At 42.4% G+C, this 24,286-nt stretch overlaps 3 protein-coding genes across 5 annotated transcripts; 2 read left to right on the forward strand and 1 right to left on the reverse strand.

Moving 5' to 3' along the window:
* The first annotated feature begins 530 nt into the window (after positions 1-530).
* Positions 531-5,708, forward strand: LOC146553947 (sentrin-specific protease 5-like). 3 transcript variants are annotated; one of them, XM_085255096.1, is made up of 12 exons: positions 531-1,241; positions 1,330-1,418; positions 1,818-2,443; positions 2,546-2,758; positions 2,832-2,937; positions 3,013-3,160; positions 3,273-3,320; positions 4,277-4,354; positions 4,543-4,680; positions 4,756-4,839; positions 4,927-4,977; positions 5,055-5,708. In XM_085255096.1, the coding sequence occupies exons 3-12, from the start codon at positions 2,041-2,043 to the stop codon at positions 5,169-5,171; spliced, it is 1,386 nt and encodes a 461-aa protein (XP_085111222.1). In that variant the 5' UTR covers positions 531-1,241; positions 1,330-1,418; positions 1,818-2,040; the 3' UTR covers positions 5,172-5,708. The 3 variants fall into 3 exon arrangements, with proteins under 3 accessions (XP_085111222.1, XP_085111220.1, XP_085111221.1); XM_085255094.1 differs by having other exon boundaries at positions 532-1,241; positions 1,818-2,758; XM_085255095.1 differs by having other exon boundaries at positions 532-1,241; positions 1,821-2,758.
* On the reverse strand, positions 5,706-13,530 carry LOC146553948 (protein crumbs homolog 1-like). Its single transcript, XM_085255093.1, has 8 exons — positions 13,382-13,530; positions 12,169-13,140; positions 10,458-11,008; positions 10,162-10,327; positions 7,580-8,489; positions 7,454-7,495; positions 7,221-7,343; positions 5,706-7,102 (listed from the first exon to the last, which is right to left on the reverse strand). The coding sequence occupies exons 1-8, from the start codon at positions 13,428-13,430 to the stop codon at positions 6,850-6,852; spliced, it is 3,066 nt and encodes a 1,021-aa protein (XP_085111219.1). The 5' UTR covers positions 13,431-13,530; the 3' UTR covers positions 5,706-6,849.
* A 1,235-nt stretch (positions 13,531-14,765) lies between these two features.
* zbtb41 (zinc finger and BTB domain containing 41) lies at positions 14,766-24,213 on the forward strand. Its single transcript, XM_085255143.1, has 11 exons — positions 14,766-14,944; positions 15,457-16,698; positions 17,648-17,855; positions 18,945-19,014; positions 20,580-20,727; positions 21,062-21,191; positions 21,324-21,419; positions 21,589-21,695; positions 21,831-21,936; positions 22,083-22,171; positions 22,796-24,213. The coding sequence occupies exons 2-11, from the start codon at positions 15,489-15,491 to the stop codon at positions 23,425-23,427; spliced, it is 2,796 nt and encodes a 931-aa protein (XP_085111269.1). The 5' UTR covers positions 14,766-14,944; positions 15,457-15,488; the 3' UTR covers positions 23,428-24,213.
* The last annotated feature ends 73 nt before the right edge of the window (positions 24,214-24,286 follow it).

Genomic DNA, 24,286 nt, shown 5'->3' on the forward strand with positions numbered 1-24,286 from the left:
CAAGGTCAGCAGCAGGCCGCAAACAGAGATACTGATGAGAAGATTTCAAATGTTTTCTCAAATGAGCAATAAAGTGCAGACTGAGGACCGCCGCAGAGTTTTTCCATTCCCTCTAGAATACTTCACAAAGCTTAGAGGTTTAATAACTTTAGTAAAAACACACGGCCACTTCCATTCAGCATTAAATCACAGATATGTTACAGTACCGTGCAAACGTGGCGGCCATTTCTTTAGATTTAGCTTTGAATGAGCCCTTTAAACTGTATCTTTAGGCTACATTGTTAGTAGCAGCCTGCCACAAGAACAACCTCCCAAGTTTGTTTGGCTTCTCCTGAAAATAGTTTAGATTTTTCCCAACTACTTTTAAAATTGAAATCTTGTGGCTGGGACTTCATTTTTAAAAGACTTCCTGCAGCCTCTGCTACGTGCAGAGACTGCAGGGAAGTCCATAATGTTTTTGTTTGGCTTATCATTTTCATGTTTAGTTTTGTGGATTCTGGAATTGTTTAATAGTCAATGACTGCAGAAGGTTGGAAGGCAAACAAGACATTTTTTATTCTGATGTTTCTGTAGCTTTGTATTTATTAATGAGACATGATTTCTTTGACTGGTGTTTTAATGATATTGCAAGATCAACTTTAAAGACAAAACAGAAATGGATGATGGATGAAAAAGCATAAGGGGTAAGAGTGTTGAGAGTAATGGAAACTAGAAAGAAGAACTTATTGTGGTCTTATTTTGCAAAGTAAAGGGATGTATAAGTTGAAGTTGAAGATACGGTATATTTACCCGGGTTATCAAGATTTGTTGTAACACTTGTTTCTATAAAATTTCTATAAAATAAAATCCCTGAACGCACAGAGAGGGCCTGCAGGGGGCAGTGACACACTTTAATGTAACTAAACGGACGTCTAAAGAAGAAGATCGTGTTTTGATTGGTCAGGATGAGAGGGGCACGTGACTACATGTGACTGTTAACGGTCAACGGATTGGATGAAGCCGAAGTCTAACAACCAATCACAGCAAGACGTCGCTCACGTTGCGTCCGTCTGCGTGATCCAATCTTGCATCGGCTAACCTGAATGCTAAGTAAGCTAAAGAGTTTTAGCTCCAAACGCCGTGTTCTGAATAAAAAACGCTCTGATTTATGTGAACGCACACACAGACAGGACGTGTCCGCGAAGAGCTTTCTCCGCTTCGAGGTTTCATTGAGCCAAACGAGGGGGAAACTGCGAGGCTACGTGAGTGTGTGGCTAGCTCCTCGTTTGTTGCAGCCAATTGTTGGGTGTCTTTAAACATCGCCGGCTTTTTTTTCTTTTTTTTTTTTAGCAAGGGTCTGTGATTGGAAACACGTGTCTGGAAGAAAGCAATTCAAGGCGGGCAAAACAGCGACCTGTACCCGCTCCGACATCCTGGAGGTAACAAAATAATATTGCTTGTAAAAATAAAAATGTGTGTCTTTCTATGTGGGGACATGTGCTGCACACGCGCACCTGCAGGCAGGTCTGTAACTCTCAGACCTCTGACAACTTCTGAAAAAGGCCTCCTTCTCAGTATAAAGAGCTGATGCAAGTGCAAAAGCAACAACTGTGATGGAAGACCTGTTCAGATCATTTGCCTTGGTAAAAGAAGCAGTAAGTAATTAGTCCATATGCACATTGTTAGTAGCAGCCTGCTACTAAAATTCTTCTCTACCTGAGAAGAATTTACCAGCGTTCAGCCACTGATCGGTTCACCGTAGGATCAGATCTATTTATGAAATCCTTTTTCATCAAAGTGAGGCTCATGTGTAATCAAACTTTTGTTCTGTGTCGCAGCAGATGGTCAGACTGTGAAACCAAAGCCAGGACAGGGACCCCTAAGTAAGCTGTGAGGATCGTGTCAAATTGTGAATTCTTCAGACCTCATGTTATTTCACCTTTCCACTTCAAGGTGAAATTGTCTCATCTAACAGCGGCTGGATCATGGCCCGGAAACCATGTAGCTCCGTGTGTTGGTTTGTTGCTAAATGCTGCTACATTTGAGCCGCCTCGCTCACACATGGCTCTCCGGAAAGCGTTCTTCACTCTCTGCCAAATGCACCGAGCACAGAGCCAGCGGAGCAAAGCGAAATACTTGAAGAGGAGGAAGGGATCCATTTCTTTAATCAATGGGGTCTCTCACATGTCCAGGCGAGCCAAGAGGCGCTTGTACTGTAAACTACAGCTTTGGATGTGGAGGAAGTGGAGAGAGAAGTGCCACTTTGGGATATTTAGAGCTAAAAAACGCTTTGGCTCGGGCCCTGGCCTCAGTTTAAAGACACAAAAAAATAAAAGGAAAGCGTACCACGCGCTGAATGCAGCGAAAACATCAGTCCTTGTGTCAGCTCTTGGATGTGATACTGGAGGTTCAGAGGATCCCCTTAAAAGACAGAACCAGGATGTGAACACAGATGCTGCTGCAGGTACTGATGGTGAAACCATTACAGGAGAAACTTTGGTACACATTGGTGAAATTAGAGAGCCTTTAAGACACTGTCATAGTATCCAATCTTCATTAAATGCAGACAGTTACACATGTGAAGACGTCACACAGAGCAGGGTACCAGGAACAACTCCTGCACAAAGACGCGAGGTCGGCAGCCCATCAGCACAGACTGCTGGTACTCCAGGCCAGGACCAGAGTACAGTCACAGATACTGATGAGACCATCAGTAGTAAAAAAACAGTATCCCCTCACACTGATGTCAGCCTGAACGCACTGACGAAGGACATCCACGGTATGTGCATCGTTAACATTTGGTGCAACTTTCTTCTCTGGGCCGTTTGTTAAGAGTTTCTGTGTTTCTCCAGAGTTTCTTGATGACTTCTACATGAAATATGGAAGCTTAATCCCATTACGTAAGAACGACGTCTTGAGGCATCTCAAGGGGAAGTTTTACACTGGTTTAAGTGACAGGTAAATCAGAATTCTGTTGTTGTGGTAAAGAGTAAGTGGGAGCTTTCTGAGCGTTGCCCGTTTGTGTCTGTTCAGGAAAAACACAGTCCTCTCTGAGGTTACCAGATACCGAGCTGCGATCCTCCAGAAGCCCGTCCCGTCTTTTCAGGTGGTCTACAAGAAACACACGTTGACTCTGGACGATTTGTTGACGCTGGCAGATCAGAACTGGCTCAACGACCAGGTTAGCATCATCTATAACACCAAACACGCCATGCTTTACTGGATTCACTGGAGTGTGAATGTTTAAGATCAATGTAACGGGTGTGTGTACGCATTTGTTGTTTCTGTTGAAGGTTATGAACATGTACGGGGAACTGATCATGGATTCATCCCATCAGAAGGTAATTAAACAAAGCTCTAAATGAAGATCTAAAAATGCTGGAATTTTTCTTGCATCGGAACGCTAAGCGAGGAAAGATTTCACCTACCTGAGTTTTTCAATAAAGGGACTATAAGGCTGTATGTATTTCTATATTATTTAACGAGGTCAGTTTATTTACTCCAGACTGTTTAAAATGCTTTTTACCCCTCCGCTGTAAAAGGCTGACAAAGTATTGCTGTCACCCTGCCGGGCAGGCAGGCATGGAGGAGGAGGAGAGCTGGAGAGGGAATCAAGCCAGTTTCAGGAACAGTTTCTGCTCCTCTGTACAAGGAGGAACAGGAGCCCCACAAAATGACTTCCAGCTGCTCTCTATGAGGAGAGCAGCTGTAACCTAATGTGGGGCTAAAGGACATGAGAACCTAATGTCCTTTAGTTGGAGCTCACAGATGATCTTCGTGCAGCTCGACTGGCTTTCGGTGCCACAGATCACCAGAACGGGCAAGTCGACCACTGGCACCCGTCGCTTTTCACACATGAGAGCAGATTCACTGAACTTGTGTAGCAGACCTGAGTCTGAAGATATCATCCAAACATGATACTCTCTGCAGCATCAGCCAGGATGATTGGTTAGGCAGTCGATCAGTGATGCTCTGGTGACGAATAGCCTCTGAGCGTCAAACATGGCTCAGCTTGTTAGCCAGTGCTGCGTTGAGTGCTGTTAGATATGGAGATGAAATCCACAGACCTACAGTTAGACCTTATGCTGGTGCAGTAGGCCCCAGGTTCCTTGCTAGTAGCCCATGTAGTGCTGTGGACTACCCCTAGGAGTACTGGTACCCCAATATGAGACAATACTGTAGATATCGTTCCAATATTTATCCTATTACTTGAAAGCGATGTTTGATCCTAGAACTTTTAAATCTACGTATTTTTAATTGTTATAAACTGATGATTTCTGTTTGTCTTCGCTTTTAGGTCCATTTTCTCAACAGTTTCTTCCACCGGCAGCTGATGACCAAAGGATACGATGGTGTTAAGCGATGGACGAAGCAGGTGAGCTCTTAGATGGAAATGATGTGATACCCTTGTTAGTCATGCAGCTTTCTATTGCCATGTTTCTCCCAGAAGCAAAAAGAACTAACATAACTTTTATTTCTATGCAATGAAAAGTATGAAAAAAGTCTCTAAAGAACTAAGGAGTGGGTGGGATGGGTGGCTGTGATCTCGTGTGTCTCGTCCAGGTGGATTTGTTTTCTAAGAGACTTCTTTTGGTGCCTATCCATCTGGAGGTTCACTGGTGTTTGGTGACTGCCGACATCGTCCAAAAGAAAATCTGCCTTTATGACTCTCAAGGGAACGGGCTCCAGAAAGTTGGAAGGGTAATTACACACTTCACGTACACGCAGTTACTTTGACAAAATACTTTTTCTATCTAAACGTTTTCCTCTCAACAGAACATCCTGAAATACTTGATGACCGAAGCAAAAGAAAAGAAGCAAACTGCTTTTGAAAGCGGTTGGACGGTGGCGTTCGATGAGGTACGTCGTCCTGGTTTAAACTGTTACCTGTTTGAACGCTCGCTCTCACTGACACGATGTGCTGTCTCCCCCTGCTGCTCCTCGCAGAAAGTCCCGCAGCAGACCAACGAGAACGACTGCGGAGTTTTTGTTCTGGAGGTATGTGCGACTTTGTTTGTTTGTTTGTTTGATTTGTTTCTGTTGCTTGCTCACTACATGATATTGCTCTTTTACAGTATTCTAGATGCCTTGCTCTGACAAGACCCCTCCACTTCTCACAAAAAGACATACCAAAGATACGAAAGAGGATCTACAAAGAGCTCTGCGACTGTAAGCTCCATGAACAGGACTGATGAGTCATTAACTTGTTGGATGGATGTGTTTTGGTATAAAAATAACATAATAAGCAACTTAAAGAAGTCCAGATGCTTTTCTTTCCAAGCTCCTTGGACTACGATGACCTGGTCCAAGAATGACTGAGAACCTTCACAGACAACATCGTGTAGGGTGTGATTGTGGTAGCAGCTCCACAGCGGCCTTACATTATGTATATAATGTGAAAATACGATCCCTGCTGCGAAATATAATTCACTCGTCAGGTCACATTTTCATCCATTTTGGTAACTACTGCATATGATCAGTATTTAATCAAGCATGTCTTTGAGAGGAGAAGACGAGTGGACTTACCTGGAGCCATACGGAGTCTGTCCTGTCCTGTGTCCGTTTGGCAGCTACTATGTTTCTGTGAATCTTATTGGCACCATTGTTAGCATCAGATTTGACCTGTTATCACCAGATGAGTGAATTGAAGTAGTGTTTTCTTGAATGTGCCTGTTTCAGATGAGCAATATGTATACAAAGGATTTAAATAAAAACTGTCATTTTCCAAACATTTCACATTTATTTATATTTGTTTCTCCTAAAAGAGACCTTTAATGCTCATTTCCATCAACATGTTTTTTTCCTGTGACTCAGAGTAGGTTTGCATGATTCATATTTCAGTATGATCCTTTTTTTAATCACATATCGGACCTTTTGCAGCCCCTCAGGTGTGCCTGATAGTCATATTAGGCATATCACATCACACAGTGCCAAAAGTAGAAAAAAAAATGCATAAAAGTGAGTGTTTAACTCACGTTTGCATTTGCTGACCTCACCAGTTCAGTCTCTATCCATGTTTAACATGAGCATCCACAATTGTAGATGCTATGTTTGAGAAATGAAGGAAAAGCATAATGGGTTCCCTTTCAAGATCAGATACTGTATGCAGGACAACTTATTTTATATTACGTTACATAAATATTTGTAAATACGTCTTAGATACATATATTGTAATTTCAGTTTCATCCACTTGATTATAACTATGCGAGGAACAGTTACAAAACCCAGTGAGAGAAAAGCTGTCGCACAGATCAAAAAGTGGATATTTAAGGCACACACAGAGCTCTCTAAAGTGTAGTTTTCAGTATTAGAACCAGATTCACACACTGTCAAAAACACGATGGAGTATGTATTGTTCAACATAACCAAATAAACCTGTTCACAACAGACACATCTCTATTGCTGACCCTGTCAATACATTACACGAATACATAACGTATATCAACAGCCACTGTTCCTCGTTAGCAGCTCGTTGTAAAGCTGAGATTTAAAAAAAATTGTCTTCATAAAAAATTCAAACATTCATAAAAGTCTCATGTTTACGAGTGCACACTGAAACCAAGAGCTGTGTATCTGCAACACGGACCACTTAAATACTGCAGGTATTATGTAGATTAATGCAGATACACCTGGTTTATCAACCTAAATCACAAGAGGCCACAAAGGAGAACAGTTTCCCCTTACCACGGAGACTATGTAGGTAGATATATTTGCTCGCAATGTCTGTGGACGTGTATGTTCCCACAGGAAGAGATAAAACTGATTCATACAGCCCAAAGATGTTGCAGATCTCCTCCAGTAGATGTGCTGTTGTGACTGATTAACCCTTCACATCGAGCTAGGTCTGATTTTATTCATCATAAAGAGGGTCTAATCGTTGATCTGGAACCCCCACTCAATTTCTGGCTCGTCGTCGAGACGAATCACGAGGTAGGACACGAGCTGGAAGAGGTTCTGCCACAGGCCCAGGAAGAGGTACAAGTAGAAGTCGCTGACGTCTATTTGGCAGTGAATCCCCGAGTAATTCATGTCGCACACGCACTCAAAACTGTTCACATAGTTGACACAGAAACCTCCGTTCATACAGGGGTCAGAGGCACATTCATCCACATCCTTCTCACACCTGAAAGGAAAATTTAAAAAAGTTCTGTTTTTGGCCACCTGGGGGCAGTAGCTGCACTGAAATGGACTTTTAAAATCACAAGTTGCGTGCAAATTAACTATCATTATGCATGTCATACCATTGTCCCGCGAAGCCAGGCAGGCAGTAACAAGCATCATCAGCCTCGGAGCAGCTTCCTCCATTAAAGCAGCTGTAGTTCCACCGTGTACCCGTGCATGTAGACACGGGCAACCGAGGAAGTCTGGGCAAACATCAGAAGAGAGAAAGTAAACACTGTTTAATTCAGAAATGGTTGATTTGTTGTTTACTTGGTTAAGTGAAGTGTGTTGAATTTGATGTAATAGCACTTACGGATTGGTCTCGATGTACCATGGGATTTCAGGGAGTTTCTCGCTGTAATAGAGAAGTTTGCAAATCAGCACAACTGGTGACATTGCTATCTCTGGTGACATTGAAATCAACTCTTGAGGAACTCACTCGCAGTACTGGCCGGTCATATTTTGAGGGCATAGACAGGAGTACGTCTGGAAGCCTTTGAGGCACGTGGCGCCGTGGCTGCAATTGCTTTTTTCACACATATCGACTTCTACCTCACATTGCTCGCCGCTGTACCCCTGCTCACACGCACACTTATACCCTCCAGGTAGGCTGACACAGTTGCCGTAGAGACAGGGCCCGGAGATGCAGGGGTCTGTCGAGTCTTGACACAGGTGGCCCGTCCACTCGGAGGAACACGTGCACTGATGCAGGTCAAACAGGTCCTCGCAGACACCCTCGTTCCTGCAAGGGTTAGGTGTGCAAACACTGGCTCCCCAGCAGCCGTACAGCAGGGGAGCATTGCTGTTTATCCTCAAAAACTGCTCCTCCTGAGGTCTGGGCAGGTTCAGCTCTGTATCGGGGTGGAAAGGGAGAAGAAGCCCCCCAATCTCGACAGGACCCAGACAGCCAGACAGATCCACTCCAGCATTCAGGCTTAGACCACCCAGGAAGATGTCCGCTTCCTTGCTGAGAAACTCCAGGTCACCCACAGCTGTTTTGGGCATGCTAATGGCCTCCTTTCCTCCATCCACGACCATGATCCAACTGGAGGTCGATGCCTGGGTTTCCAAGCTGAGCTTCACAGTGTGCCACTTTCCATCACTGAACTGAGTCTGGCTTTGAATAGACACGTTGTCCTTGTCACCCCCAACCTGGAGATCCATGACCACATGAGAGTTCAGGAGAGAGACCGTCAGGTAGTTTGAGTCCTTGTGTGCATGCAGTAATGTGGCAGCAAGCCGTCTTGAGCGGAAGCTGAGGGAGACACTGGTCAGGCTGCGCTTAATCTTTCCATTGCTCCGGTACTGTGGAATGCTGCTTCCAAGCCGAAATGTCACATTAGACAAGCCTGTAGCAGAGACAGGGAGGAGCAGCTTACTTGTTGCAGTCTCAAAGCATCACACCCATACAGACTACAGTCCCCCCTGAACATTAAAGACTCATGTTTTCAGGTCTTGAAGAGTAACCTAATACCACATTGCTCTTAGTCCTCCCTGTGGCTGAAAGTTTGACACAACCCATTGTAAATATGCTCTACATTTTGGGGCGTGGGCCATATTATAGAGCAAATTAATCTTTTCCCAATTTCCTTTATTTTTAACACATGTACACAGTAGATTTTGTATTACTCGATTGTCCTTTTTCCTTTTCAGTTATCCAATATAGATGTGAGAAGAACTTTTCTCCCTTACAAATGCTAAAACAAAAAATAAATGCCATCTAAATTTGCAGGCCTATGTGAATTTAATTTTCTTTCTTTCAAAATCACTGTTCACATCTCTCAAAAGGAGTGTCTCAAACCCCGTAAAGTACCTTGAGGTTAGTCAAGGCTAATCCACTCCATAAAATACCCTTAAAACCACAGTCTCCTTACAATGTAAGATTGGGACATGTTATTGGTTTTACTGTCAAATTACCAAGAAATTATGCTGCACTTAGAGCAGCAATTACTTAGAGTATGACTTATCCCCTTTCCTGTAAAATACCCAGAATTGTGGCACTATGTAAAGTTACTTACTAATTACTAAAAATTACTTACAGACTTATTCAATTTATTTACAACAATTATTTATTTGCGTCCTCTAAAAGCATTATTTTAGTATTCCTACCTTTATGAATGTGTAGGTTATTATAATTACATTGTAATATCAAATAAAAAAACCACTGACATTCCATTAAATTACAGGGGAATTACATGCTGAGTTGCACGCTGTATTATAAAGCGTTAAACCAGTTTCTTTAAGAACTGCATACTGCTCATGTTTAATAAAAAAACAGTCTGGTCTGCTTTTACAAAGTGCACCCTGTGAGCGGGAAGTTCCTAGTGTAGTCACAAGGTTAGAGTTTAATTAAGCTAATGTCTTTTTTCAGGACTCTGTAAGTTCAACCACACTTGACAGTAGCCTGGCAGCATAGCAAATACAAACATACCAACTCTGCCTCAGCGGAAACTGATTTGTACTGGCGTACAGAAGGAGATGATTCCACTTTATTCTGACTGAGCCTTAATAACTTCAACGAAAACATAATTCCAAAAACATCCAGTGTGAAATAACCCCACTGTCCTTACCGTTTGTTTTTATTTAAACAGCAAATTAGCTCAAAAACTGTTTAAAAAGCTACTGTTTTTCCCCTCCCCTCTGTGAACATGTGACTGCTCCAGGAAGACATGTCATCATAAACTACCACAGCCATGTGGCAGCAGAGTTAATCTGACCAGGGATTACCACGCCTTAGAGGAATCCCATGCAGGATCCCTGCCTCTACTGTGTTCCCTGCTGTAATCAACAGTGCTGTAATTAAAACTGTGTGTGCACCATTGAGTCCCCTAAAGGGACGTGCAGTGCTGATGATGTCTTCAGTGGATGTCAGTTCGCTTGCACATTACTTGTAAATTCTTCCAAATGCTTGCATGTGCCATGAATGGGAAATGAATTCTTAAAGAGTCTTTATTCCTCCCTGATGATGTACTTTCAGGACATGCATTATGCATGACTGGAACCTGTTATCAGGTTACTTACATTCAAAACCCTGAGAGAGGGGCTGACACATTGCAGCAGCTGGGCAGGGAGACAGCTCGCACCATTTCACCTCCTCACAGCGCCGCCCTGCAGTGTTGGGGGGGCAGTTGCAAATGAAATCATCCCACATGGAGTAACACACTCCCCCGTTAAGACAGGGGTTCACCTAATGCAGAGAAGACAGTATCAATTAATTATAAAGCACTCTTTCAGTGTTAGTGCAGACACCAGGGTCGCAAGGGGTAGCAGCTCATGCACAACAGCGTTATCGATATGGCAGCACTGCCATAACTCACAGCACAGGCGTTGTCGCTGCTGCATCCTTCTGCAACGCTGATGAGTTGTTCCAGGTTGTACGATTCTACCGGAGTTGATATTGGATAGAACTGCAGTCTTTTGTTGTTAATCCTCAGATCCTGGATGCATCCCTTGAAGTACCCGCCAAAAGAAGCCGATGCCCTTGAGTCTGGTAGCCCCCCGACATAAACCATATCCCCAGGATGGACCTGGATGAGCCTGATGGGTATAAAGCCCTGGCTTTGGGCTGACTGGAACAAGGTGGCTACCACTCCTTCCAGTTTCAGAGTCACCAGGTGGAAATGGCCGTCATTGATCACAGCCCGACCGACCAGGGTCTCAAAGTTGTTGACCTGAACTTTGATCATACCCGCTTCCAACCACAGGCGGAGGTACTGGCTTGTGGTGTTAGTCATGATAAGGAGCAGACCACTGGACTGTCTGGTGCGGATGAACATGGATATGATCACAGTATCACCTGGGTCATCATCCAATGAGAACACAGCATAGCTCTCGAGGTCTTTGTTTCCAAACCTGGCTGTGATGTACTCTGTATAAGCACGAGAAAGAGAGAAATTCATAATTTACTTAACAGGAGCAGTAAAGTCTTACATGTACAATCCCAGTAAAATCAAAAATGTGCAGCATCTCCAGTCTTTATGTAAGTGATAAAAAGATGTATCGTCTTATCTAACACCAAATAGTCTCTAATCTCATTTTTAAGCAAAACAATGCCATGATTATTGTACAGTCGTCAGTGTTATGGGAACTAAACGAGTTATTGTTTCAGTAAAAGGTTTTTACAATGAAGAAGGTCATTACAAGGAGGAGCTCCTCAGTTTGGCAACCAAAGAAGACACAAGTCCATAAGACTCCCTGATCTGGCAAACTGAAGGCATTCCCGGTCAATTACTGAACACCACGTTTTTTTAATCCTCGATGCAGGTGTATGTTCTAAAAGCATGGCTGTTTGACTTGACAGTCTGCTATTTCTACCAGCTCCGTAAGCTCCTTTAACGTCTGCTGACTAATTTTATCCTGCAGGGTGCTTCTCTTCACAGCTCACCACTGACACTTGAGCAGCAAGATGACTCAGGCTGAGCTTGAACTTGAACCAGTGCACCTATATTTAAAGGGTATCTCCAATAATTTGTCATCAGCTAAATTAAATGTTATTCAGGATTCAGAAATGTTACCTAACAGAGATCAGGTTAGCGCTAATGGGTGTGGTTCAATGGAAATCGCACCACATCTATTAAACCAAAAGTTGCACAAGGCCAAAAAAGGCTTTTGCTCACAAAACCTACATATTTTTTAAAAGTTATAACCTCAGACTGAAACAGCCATTTGTTAAAGAGGACCTCCATTGCTGTGTTTCATTGTGGGAAAGAAAATTTGTTTTTTGAGGTTCTGTACCTAAAGAAATAAAAAGACTATGTAGGGAGGAGGCTGGGATGGAGAGACAGGTCAACAAAACACTGGATGCAGAGCTTTTTAATGCCATGACTTTATGCAGTATTTGATGTTGCAGGTAAGGAAACAAACACAGGAGAAGCCCTGAACAGTAGGCGGGGACAGACAAGGTTTTTGTGGATGGCGGAGCAAATAGGAAGAAAAACTGGGAACTAACAAGCAATTTGAGTTTATTTGAGAATCTAATTAAAAAATTTACACAGCTTGCAATGATGTTAATGTATATGTAAGTCTTACCCTCTGCACAGTTGTTTCCCTCATATGGCCTGTGGCACTCACAAAGGTAACCCCTCCAGCCTTGGCTAACACAGCGGCCTCGGTTCTGACACGGGCTGTCGTCACACTTGTCTTTGTCGCTGCACCCCACAGTGATGTTCGCCTGGATGTGTGAACCTTCTGGCGCTATAACCGGCAATAACAGCCGTGAGTCTACAAACACATCTCTGAAGCAGCCCAGAAAAGCAGGAGGGTAGTCTGCTTCCTCCACTGCCCTGCCCAGTGTCCAGTTCCCACTGATTGCTCCAATGAAGAGGCTGTGACGAACTGCTCCGGGCTCAGGGAGAGAGGAGGCCTGTTCAAGCAGCTGGACATCAGCATTGGACTCTCTGGTGCAACTTCCTTCAGTGCATAGCAGCCTGATGAGACTGACCACGCCACCCAGAGATGCTTCCACTGTGTGCCACTTGCTGTCAGACAAATATCCTGGAAGCTCTTGAACCAATGTGCTGGAGCCTTGGCCTCTCAGGCTGAGGAGGCAGAGATGCCCGTGCATCAGCTCGATGCTGAAGAGCAGATCGTCCACCCTGCGTTGTAAGAGGGTGCCAACCAGTTGTTCCGTCCTGAAGCTGAAGGTGACGTTAAGAGGAGCTTCTTGGTCTAGGAGCGGCGTCTGTATGTACACATAGCCTCTGGACTCAAATGAGAAAACAGTAGGAGTCTGGCATTTAGGGCTCGTGAAGCCAGCAGGGCAGATGCATGTGTAACTGTGGTGATCATTCACAAATAAGGGAGAACACACTCCTCCATTCTCACACTGGTTCTCATTACAGCCTGTAAGTGCAACTGTGCAATTCTGTCCACCATACAGCTGCCCGTTTTGGCTCTGAGAGGCGCAAAGGCATCTGAATCCTCCATTGTGGCTCTCACATTCACCACCGTTTTGGCATGGCTGCTGTTCACATCCACTGATGTCCTCGCTGGAGACGGTGTCTAGAGAACAGATTATAGTTCATTATAACTTTTTATACATATATTTGTGTAAACAGAGAGGCACGTAAGGCGTCTACACAAATGAATTAATTTTAAACATACAAAAAAAAATCAGCTGTACAAACTTCAGTACACTTCACTTCACTTCAAATATGCCAATGACGAGGTGAGAACGAGAGCAGAAAAACATACTAATGACTCTAATATTGACCTGTGACAACAACACACAAGTTATATTTACCTGCAAAAAGCAACCACAGCATGCACAAATACACGCTGAATCTCAACATTGTCCCTTACAATCCTACAAACTGTTCAATATTTGGCAGGTTTGTTATTTTGGATCAAACACAGGTGAAAATACTTGCATGTGCACCTCCATCTTCACTGCCTGAGGACCACTGTTTGTGTGCGTTCACTGAAATGCATGGATCGCTGCACGCCAGATAGGAGGGATTAAGCTAATGCACTTACAATGTCTTACACGTTAAACGTGTTGGGGAAGGGAGGGGTGCACCCAAGAAGCTAATCTGAACAACTTCAAGCATGTTCCCTGGACAGAACTCTAATGTCCTCTTATGTAAGGGATGGCGATGCCAGAGGTGCCAGAGTTTGGGCACAACTGAAATTCAGTTTGAGAATTAAGTTTATGTAGAGGTAAGCAGTCCTTCCATTCACTTTTATGCACATGTCCTGAAACATGGACACTAACGCAAATGGATGTGTGCACGTGCACACACATATGCACTGCAGGTTGAGTGCAGTTTGACTGCAGTGGGTTGGATCAAGGCTCCAGTCTTTGAATGAGGCAAACTGAGGCCAGTGTTTCTAATCTGGGAAGCATCTTTGTCATTTAAATGCCTCTGACGTAACCACAATTCATTTAACTCTAAGAGCATTCACTTTGGTCTCTGGTACAACTAATGGGCTTGATGCTCTGTTTGTGTTGCTTATTTTACCATTGGTCTGGCTCAGGCTGATAAACCTAGGACTCCACCCTATGATGAGGGTTTTGAACCCTTAAACTCATTCACTGAAAATATTACCAAAATACTCCGTATTGCCATGCATTCACTTTAGTGAATTCAGAAGTACAGTGCTAACAATGTACTTCAAATTTAAATATACAGTACAACCAAATTGCCCTGCAGGAGGTGGGTGACTCTGTAAATTCTTCCACCTGGAGGGGCCACAGCCTAATCGTGGATTCACATCCAGGGGCCTTCTTGCTGTGGGTCAACAGTGCCGACCATCTCACCACGATTCCTCCAATATTACTTTATATTATATTTTTGTTGCAATTGGCTGGGAATTTTTACATTTTTAAAAACAAAATACTGCATTTATATGTTGTCAACGGTTTAAAAAAAAATCTTAAATGTTAGCTGTCAGATAAATGTAGTTGGAAAGTAGAAAAAAAAGAAAGCCAATATGCCATTAGCTGTTGGACTACATTACCCATGATGCCGTCGTGTTATGAGCTCACGATGATAATCGACAAAAAACACCCCAGCCTTTGTTTATTTCGTCTTTGACTTTTCATGTATTATATAGAAAATGAAGTAACACGGGCATGAACTGTCGTAATTGTTGAGGTTTATTTCTCTGCTGCTTGTGTTTACGCGGATAAAAATGGACCGTTAGAGAACAAAAGCTGAAGCAGCCAATGAGCAAACGGCTTGTTTCGGTGTCTGGTGGGGCGTTACAAATATCCAGGAAATTATTATTCCTTCGTTTATTTCTCACATTTCTTATTCAAGCTGGGGGTACGCGGTCCCTTGTAAACGTGTCCCGCAACTCTTAGGTAAGACGTTTGGTTAAAATACGAGTGCGTATGAAATGATAGTTTGCAGGGTAACATCAGAGGTCGTTTGTCAACACTCTCCTCGGAGGGGGGCCCGCCCGTCACTCCGATAACACAATGTTAGGGGTCCTTGAGGTGGGGAGCGAATATGTAAATGCCCCTGTCCTGGCAGTTAACAATTTAGATTAGCAGCAGAGTTAAGTTAGCTTAATTTCACATTTAAGGCCACTGAGGCCTTTATTGTGTTGAATGCATTGTTTATAACGAATAGCAGTTTTGTGTTTCGCATTAGCACGAGAAATCTCTTAGCATCTTTTTATGTGTGTTTATGCATATGTATGACTACAGTCTCCTTTTACAGTCAGCTTTGCTGCACTGTGTTGCACTTACATACCAAACCATTTGTGGAACCTCTTGACTAACGTGCTCCTGTGAAATCTGAATAAAAAACCAAGTAGTCAGCAGCTATACATGTTCAGTCCCAGCTCTGATGACATTCCTCTTCTCTCCAGGAGGGATTCCTTGTAGACCTGCAGACACATTAATGACGAAAAAGCCTAGCACTATGCTCCGTCCCAGACGTGGCAGGCAGGCCAGTGCCAGTGGTGACGGTGTACCTACATCCAACATCCCAACAAACTCTGAAACGTTACAGGAGTCAGCCCCACAAATGAGACATCTGATCATGTCACAGCACAGTAACAACCTCCTCAATTTCTTGAATGAGGACCGGAGCCGGCAGAAGTTCTGCGATGTGTTTGTGTCTGTAGGTGGGAAGACCTACAGTGCTCACAAGGTGGTTTTGGCCCATGGGAGCAGCTATTTCCATGCTGAGCTGTCCAAGAATCCTTCTGCTAAAACTCATGTGACTCTGGAGCACGTGGAGGACTCTGTTTTCCAGCACCTGCTCAGCTTCTTGTACACCGCTGAGTGTGTTGTTGCAGAGACAGCACTCCCAGCTCTAACTGAAGCGGCCCGATTCCTGGACATGATGGATATATTAAAGCTGTTATGTAAAGACGGTGAAGTACAACCTGTAAGTGTAATACAAACCCAGGTTGAGACAATAGCTTCTCATAAAGTGGAAACTACCTCCAATAACTCGCCAGGAGCTGATACAGAGATCAACAGTCCAGCTGATGTTCAAGGAAACCTGTTCGGTCATGATAACTCCAATCAGGGTCAATTGGCTGAGAGTGTACACACTGATGTACATCAGGAGGCCTCAAATGAGGAAGAAAAGACGACAGGTCAGGGAAGTGCTACCACACGGAGATCAGCTCGTAGGAGGAGAACACCTACTAAGTATAAAAGAAATGATGGTGAGTACAGTAGCAGTGCTCCCAAGGAAAAACAAAGCACTGCATCATCAAGGCAGCACAACAAAAACAGACTGGAAGGAAAAGGGGAAGTGAATGTGACAGCCAAGCTGGATGTGAATAAGGCATCTAAACCAGTTCAGGGTGACGATGTAATGGATATGGAAGAGGAGGAGGAAGAGAGAGGAGACGCAAATGCCGCTATTATTGCTGAGACAGCTGATGAGGCAGAGAGCCGTGCAGATCTGCAGAATTCAGATCTACAGAGGACAGAGCAGCAGGCTGCTGACAGGGTGGAGATGCATGTTGGAGCAGCAGCAGGAAGCTCTAACCAGAGTCCAGTGTATCCTGAAGGTCTGGCTCCAGTCATCATACAGAACTCCAGCAAGAAGATCCTCAAGTGCCCCAAATGTGACAAGACGTTTGACCGTGCAGGTGGGAACCACGGAATAAGATCTAGATTATTAGTGTTATTCTTATCTTACATGGTTAACAGATAAGACCAGAGATAATTATTTTTTGTAATGTCATTCAGTGTTTGGTCGGCACACACATATAATAGCTATAAATGCTCATCATGAATTACCACAGCCTAAGATTTGAGGGTCATTCCATAGAAGATCAGTCAAAATTGATTTTGTAAAACTTTTTGTTTATTTATCAGCGCTTTGTAACCCCAAACGTTAATAGAGATGAGTTGTAGTTTGCACTTTTTAAATTTTATTGCAGCATTTCACCCCCCATAATTTCATGGGTAAAATAAATAAATATATATATATATATATAATATATATATACATACACCATTAACACGGCTAACCTGTTAGACAGTAAAACAAGTTATGTCATACGAAGGGTCTTCTTTTTTGTCTACATTTTCATACGAGTCTCATCTCCTGGCCATGGTTCCTTCTGTTTCATAATATTTATAATACAGTAAGTTTGTAATGTTCAGCAAGTGTTTAATATTAGATTCTGTTTAACCAAGGAAAGCAGGATTTGTGATAACACAACTAGTGTGGAAGACTATTCAACTGATTTAACCCCTTACTGATTTCCTATTTTTTGGTATGTTTGTCACACTTAAATGTTTCAGATCATTAAACAAATGTAAATATTAGACAAAGATAACACAAGTAAATACAAGAGTTTCTAAATGAAGGTGCTTATTATTAAAGGAAAAAAAATCCAAACTTACATGGCCATTGTTTATAAATAGATTTTTTTGTGGCCTCTAAAGTGTCTTTAGAGAGTGCCTCTAAAAGGCATTGCTGTGTTTGTATTGTAAGTGTAAAGGGTTTTTTTCTTGTAGAGGTACGTCTGTAGTGTGTGTTTATCTTATGACCCAGATGTGTTCCTAATACAGTATAAATCATATTTCCAGGGAAATATGAGAGCCACACTCGAGTGCACACAGGCGAGAAACCTTTCCAGTGTGACATCTGTCTGCAGCGTTACTCCACCAAGTCTAACCTGACTGTACACAAGAAGAAGCACGCCAGCGACGTCCCGTTCCAGAAAAAGGAGCACAAATGTCCCTTCTGCAACAAACTCCATGCCAGCAAGAAAACCCTGGCCAAGCACGTCAGGAGGTGAGAGATGGCCATTTTACTTTGGTATTGTAATAAATTCACATAATGTTCATGGGATGATTGATGCCAGGGTAAGAAAATGGATGTAAATGTGCAAGTATAGTATGTTTGGACCACTCCCTGTCGCTCTGGTTGCAAATCATTACCAGCTCAAGATATCAGCATACATGTGTGTGAGGTATTTAGGCTTTGCTTTTTACAAAAAAGAGAAGCTATAACACTGCATCCATGTACATACAGTGTATATGGTGTGTGCAGTGCAGTGAATGATAATTCATATACACTAATAGTTAAAAATAAATCCAGAAAGATCAGCCTCGTGGTGAAGAGTCTGAGATTGGCAGTCTATCATTTTACATGTTCAGTTTCCGTGTTATTGGATTTAATATATAATTAAAATGATTGAAGCAGTGTCACCAGCACTATAGCGCTCATATTTGTAAAACTCTGGCTCTACTTAAATTCTAGTTAAGATATTATACAATACAATACAATTTGATTTATATAGCACATTTAAAAAACCACAGGTATGCCAAAGTGCTTCACAGAATGAGTTAAGAGCAATAATAAATACAAATATGAAAATACAAAATACAAATAAAATATACTAACAGGCGGGTGACATAACTAACCAATAATACACCAGGCATAGTAGGCACCAGTGAAGTCTGCACACAATGCTGAAGGTTAAAACATTATAAACATTAACAAAGTGATAAAGATAAGTTAGAATAGCTAGGGAGAGGTTATTCCAGAGGTAGAGTGCGACAGTGGCGAATGCGCGGTCACCTCTGGTCTTGAGCCGAGATCTAGGTCGCACCAGGAGCATTTGGCCTGCTGATCTAAGCGCTCTCCCAGGGATATAAAAGCTGAGGAGATCCGTAAGATAGCTGGGCGCGGTGTTACTTATGATTTTAAAAGTGAGCAATAAGATTTTAAAATCAATACGAAATTTAATAGGGAGCCAGTGCAGGTCGGATATTATAGTTAAGTCATTTGTGCAGCACAAACGTCACACAACACCAACATCAGCTGAGCTGCTGCTGTGCTGTTGCGCTGTGTAATGAAGTATCTTCTCTTTCCTGTCAGGTTTCATCCAGACCACATCCAAGAGTTTCTTACCAAAAGGAAGAGGAAGAGTGAAAGCTGGAAATGTGCTGTGAGGACTGGTTTCAGTTTTGAAGAAATATTTATGTTATTGACAGTGATGTTAGCAAATGTATTTCTCCTGATGAGCCCACATCCATTTTTTATAATATATTTCCAAGACTCAGTCAATCAAACAATCAGTTATTATCAAATTAAATACTTTTTAAGAACTTTATCTTTTTAACTGATAGTCTGTGGAATCAACAATAATATTAGTTCAATTCAATTTATTTGATACAGCACCAAATCACAACAACAGTCGCCTCAAGGTGCAAGAACCTACAATAACACATACAGAGAAAAACCCAACAATCATATGACCCCCTATGAGCAAGCACTTTGGCGACAGCGGGGAGGAAAAACTCCCTTTTAACAGGAAGAAACCTCCGGCAGAACCAGGCTCAGAGAAGGGCGGGGCCATCTGCTGCGACTGGTTGGGGTGAGAGAAGGAAGACAAGATAAAGACATGCTGTGGAAGAGAGACAGAGGTTAATAACAAGTATGATTCAGTGGAGAGAGGTCTGTTAATGCATAGTAAGTGAGAAAGGTGGCTGAAGAAGCAGCTGCATCATGGGAATCCCCGGCAGCCTACACCTATTGCAGCATAACTAAGGGAGGATTCAGGGTCACCTGGTCCAGCCCTAACTATATGCTTTAGCAGAAAGGAAAGTTTTAAGCCTAATCTTAAAAGTAGAGATCGTGTCTGTCTCCCGAATCCAAACTGGAAGCTGGTTCCACAGAAGAGGGGCCTGAAAACTGAAGGTTCTCCCTCCCATTATCAAATGAGTTAATTTTTCATTCTGCAGTCTGCAGCTGATGTGGTAAGATACTGATCAGACCAGAACGCACAACCCACTTGCAAACTCTTTGAACACGTTTTCCTTTCTCGTCTCTGTCATGCATTCATGCATGCAAATGTCAATAAAGTTACAGTACTTATTTTCAAGCCTTCTGCTAGGCCTACGGAGGAGGAGTGAGGATCAACAAAGATGATTTGTTTTTTAATTCATACATTTTTTTTATGTGGCATGTCATTTCAAATGCAGCTTTTCAGACAGCTCAACAGGTGTCACCAAACACAAAGTGTCTGTGCCGTTTGCCACACAGTCTCTCTTGTTTGCTGCTCCAACAGTTGTTGTGTTTGAAGAGAAAAAAGTTAGTGTGTGATCGTTTTAATCTGAGAAATGGAGAAAGATGTAAGAAGGAGAGGAGAGGGAGGTGACAGATTATTTTCAAAGACAAGGACTGTTCAGCAAGTAACATTTGTTAAAATGGAAATTTACATGTTACACAACTTATTGTGAAATGTATTTTATAAGAGACTAAATGATAATAATTTATTGCTCAGAGTTTATACAGGATGGCAGCTGTAGGCTAAACTGGATAGTTTGTGGTCTTGTGGTAAAGTTATAATAATGGATTAAGCTCATTGATCAATGTTTTCCTGTGTCAATATTTAAAGAAACTCTTTATATTAGTATATCTGTGAAATAACCAGTGTTTACACCCATGACTTTTATATGGGCTGTAATGATGAATTAATCCTACCTGTAACCTTTGAACTCTCTGTATCAGATCTGTTTCAAGACCTTCACTCGCAAACCTCATCTGGAGGAGCACATGATCCTGCACAGCCAAGACCGGCCTTTTAAATGCTCCTTCTGTGATGAATACTTTAAATCCAGGTTTGCCAGGCTGAAACACCAAGAGAAGTTCCACTTAGGTGAGAACTATTTGTTTCACTTATATATTTAAACGTATTTTTGAATCTCAGATAAGTATTTAAATAGAGAATATTCAGGAGATAAAGTTTTTGTTTTTCATGTTTTCAGACTATATTAAATCCAAACCTTTAACGTTTTTCTCCAGGTGCTTCAACTTCGTCTCATAGTCCAAAGACATGCAGACGGGTTAGTTTAGGTTAAGTTAGTGATTCTAAATTGACTGTATTTGTTCATGTGAGAGTGAATGGTTATCTGAATGTGCCAGGGTGTACTTTTGTAACCCATATTGAAGTAGCAATTGATCTACTCGATTTCGTCCTGCCTCATTTTCAGGTCCTTTCCCCTGTGAGATCTGTGGTCGTCAGTTTAATGACACCGGCAACAGGAAGAGGCACATCGAGTGCACACATGGAGGCAAAAGAAAGTGGACCTGCTTGGTTTGTGGGAAATCAGTAAGAGAAAGGTACACCTGTCTGTGCCTGTTACATTTCCCACATGGCCCGTTTTTATGTGGGAGTGCACTATGTTATACGGCAATGATTATTTATTTAAAAAAATAGTCATAGATGATCATATTTGAGTTTCCACATCACAGGACAACCCTAAAGGAGCATTTGAGGATCCACAGTGGAGAGAAACCTCACCTCTGTAGTATTTGTGGCCAAAGTTTCCGTCACGGCAGCTCCTACAGGTGGGTCCTGTGAGATTTGGAGACGCCGTTTGGTGTTGGTGATCACAAAAGTTTCAAACTTTCTACTATGAAATTTCCCACTTGTGGGACTAATAAAGGTATCTTATGACCTTATGAACATAACTTCATAGTAGACTTGTCTTTAATGAGAAAACTGTTCCTTGGACAGGCTTCATCTCAGAGTCCACCATGATGACAAGCGATATGAGTGTGATGTTTGTGGGAAAACCTTCATACGCCACGATCACCTGACCAAACATCAGAAAATACACTCTGGTGAGCATGGAAGGGACGGCAGCGCTATTCTCTAGTTTTACTTGTTACTTTTGTGGCTTTTTCTCCGCACAGAGTCACATGGTACAGCGTAAAACACTTAAAACAGTATTTTAACTGTACCCATTTCTATTACAGGTGAGAAAGCACACCAGTGTGAGGAGTGTGGCAAGTGCTTCAGACGCCATGATCACCTGACAGTCCACTACAGAAGTGTTCATCTGGGAGAGAAAGTCTGGCAGAAGTATGTTATACAAACCACGGGCTGGTTCTCTAGTGCAGTGGTGTTGTTGTTGTCACTTGCTTCTCTCTGCATCTCCTTTCCAGAGTAGCCTGGAGGTTTGGTAAACGTTCCCTTTGTGTGTTAATGACAGATTTTTTTCCTCTCAGGTATAAAACTGCTGTGCATCAGTGTGAGGTCTGCAAGAAAGAATTTAAAGGAAAGTCAAGTCTAGAAATGCACTTTAGGACTCACTCAGGTAAGGAAGCAAATGAATTAGTGGAAAGTCTACATTTGCATGAAAATACTTCCTGTATGAGAACAGAAAAGAAGTGGATCTTTAATGAGTGTTTTTAGGCTTGTTTTATTCTTTTTTTTTATAAACTGAATCCTTTAAACATGAGCAGCTTCAACTGGAGATTATATTCTGTTTTGGATGCAGACACAGATATCTGGATGAGTAGTCATTCTTGTTATACTTCTTTGAATCTCACTTTAAGCCCCGTGGATGTGTCTGTAAGCTCCGCGCTCACCGTCTCATGATAAAACTTAAGTCACTTTGACACAAACAGATCTGAGCAGACTCCTGGATGCAGAAACTATAACAAGACCACTAACTGTTGCTGACAGCTGTGCATTTGTTGTTTAACAGTTTCATTTGTATGAGCTGTGTCGAGTAGACAACATTTAGAAGAACCATGAAATAAAGACTTTTTGGGTTTGGAGAAGTGATAACAAAAGACGCCTCTACAAACAGTCGGGGGGTCTTGAAAGCCTGACAGTCAGTGTTCTGATGCAGGGTCCATCAGGACAGAAGATGATTATTATTAAATTAAAGGTGCCGTAGACGTGAATGTCTGTCTTTCTGTGTTATGTATAACAGGTGAGAAACCGCACAGATGTCCCGAGTGCCATCAGACATTTCGGATCAAGAAGACTTTGACGAAGCACATGGTGATTCACTCAGACGTCCGTCCCTTTAACTGTCCCCACTGCAGCGCCACTTTTAAAAGAAAAGACAAGCTCAAGTACCACGTCGACCACGTGCACAGCACGCGCTTTGCCGAGCAGCCCCTCAGCTCGATCGGTGAAGAAAAAATAGTGTCGGTTACTTTTGAGGAAAGCTCAAAGACGTACCATGCCGAGCCCAAGTCAAGCCACCAAACCAGCCCCGCTCCTACAAACGTGTGCGTTCCCGTCACTTTAGTTCCCATCCAGATGGCTGGAGGAGCGCAGGGCGACTTGACCGTTCACAGGCCTCCACCTCACTCCTCACAGACTCACACAGTCATTAGCTTGCAGACTCAAGGACAGCAGCAAAACTCTGGCTACCAGGCTACGGACATGGCCTTCTTAGAGAAGTACACCCTCACACCTCAACCGGGCAACATTGTCCACCCCGTGAGGTCGGATCAGATGTTGGACCACCGAGAGCAGTCCTACCTGGGAACGCTGCTTGGACTCGATTCATCTTCCTCTGTGCAGAACTTGGCCACCTCTGATCATGCCCACTGACGCTCCTTGGCAAAAAACTGGAGCTTAAAGGCAAAGCGCAACAAACTTGGCACAGAAATCATGTAGGGAGAACCAAAGACGTAGTCACCTCTGCAGTGTGTTTGTATTTTAACATGGCGGTGACTCGCAGTCAGACTCACGTGCCATCTAAAAATAAATCCAACCAGATTTTGATGGATTTGTGTGACATGTTTAAGATTAAAAACCTGTAAATTTAATTTAAACTTAAAAAAAGACATTCTGGTAATAATGAAACATTTTTAAACATTACTTTAGCAAGTCCAAGTCTAGGCAGGATTTTTTGCTGTTACTGAAGTGTTTACCGTTTCATATCAGAGTTTTTATTAGCACGGTCACTGTCATTTTTAACGGATTCATTTTAAAATGAATGATGAGATTTTTGATAGACAAATCATGTAATTATTTTTAGTACAAACAGTTTGCCGGTTCTAACTTCTAATAATTAATGCTGGTTCACCAAATACACAATAAACTTCTAATAAAAATAATAATCGCTGGTGGTTAGAGGAATTCTAAACTGTGACTGCAGTATACATGTGTGCAATTTGTCAAAAACAAGCACAATGATTTCTTTTTAAAAACTTGATGTAGTTTTATGATTTAGAGTAATGTAGGTGAAAGGGAGAGCTTTCAGCCACTTGTGAGCTTGAACAGCTGTAGGTGTGAATAACCTTTGTTGTTTAGCTTTAGTTACACATCTGGTTTTAAGTTGAGATGTTTCATGAACAAATTTCAAGCTTGTTAAATAAAGTAAAACAAGTGTACAATGAATAACATATAATGACTCTTTATTTGAGGGCAATAATTAGGCATACACTGCGTTTCTTTTACAGATGAA

The sequence above is a fragment of the Mchenga conophoros genome, linkage group LG18 (genome assembly GCF_057382185.1).
Source record: "Mchenga conophoros isolate Kocher_MC1m ecotype Shallow Benthic linkage group LG18, M_conophoros_male_GT1.1, whole genome shotgun sequence".
NCBI classification, from domain to species: Eukaryota; Metazoa; Chordata; class Actinopteri; order Cichliformes; family Cichlidae; genus Mchenga; species Mchenga conophoros.

Bases quoted from the DNA above. Each gene is read 5' to 3' on its own strand.
- LOC146553948 (XM_085255093.1), bottom strand. From the start codon at position 13,430: ATGTTGAGATTCAGCGTGTATTTGTGCATGCTGTGGTTGCTTTTTGCA. The intron at 10,328-10,457 runs GTGAGTTATGGC...TCTCTGCATTAG, and splicing joins GCAGCGACAACGCCTGTGCT to GTGAACCCCTGTCTTAACGG. The intron at 7,344-7,453 runs GTAAGTGCTATT...ATGTTTGCCCAG, and splicing joins TGGTACATCGAGACCAATCC to ACTTCCTCGGTTGCCCGTGT.
- zbtb41 (XM_085255143.1), top strand. From the start codon at position 15,489: ATGACGAAAAAGCCTAGCACTATGCTCCGTCCCAGACGTGGCAGGCAG. The intron at 19,015-20,579 runs GTGAGGACTGGT...TCTCTGTATCAG, and splicing joins GTGAAAGCTGGAAATGTGCT to ATCTGTTTCAAGACCTTCAC. The intron at 21,420-21,588 runs GTGGGTCCTGTG...TTCCTTGGACAG, and splicing joins CGTCACGGCAGCTCCTACAG to GCTTCATCTCAGAGTCCACC.
- LOC146553947 (XM_085255094.1), top strand. From the start codon at position 2,041: ATGGCTCTCCGGAAAGCGTTCTTCACTCTCTGCCAAATGCACCGAGCA. The intron at 2,938-3,012 runs GTAAATCAGAAT...GTGTCTGTTCAG, and splicing joins TACACTGGTTTAAGTGACAG to GAAAAACACAGTCCTCTCTG. The intron at 4,840-4,926 runs GTACGTCGTCCT...TGCTCCTCGCAG, and splicing joins GGACGGTGGCGTTCGATGAG to AAAGTCCCGCAGCAGACCAA.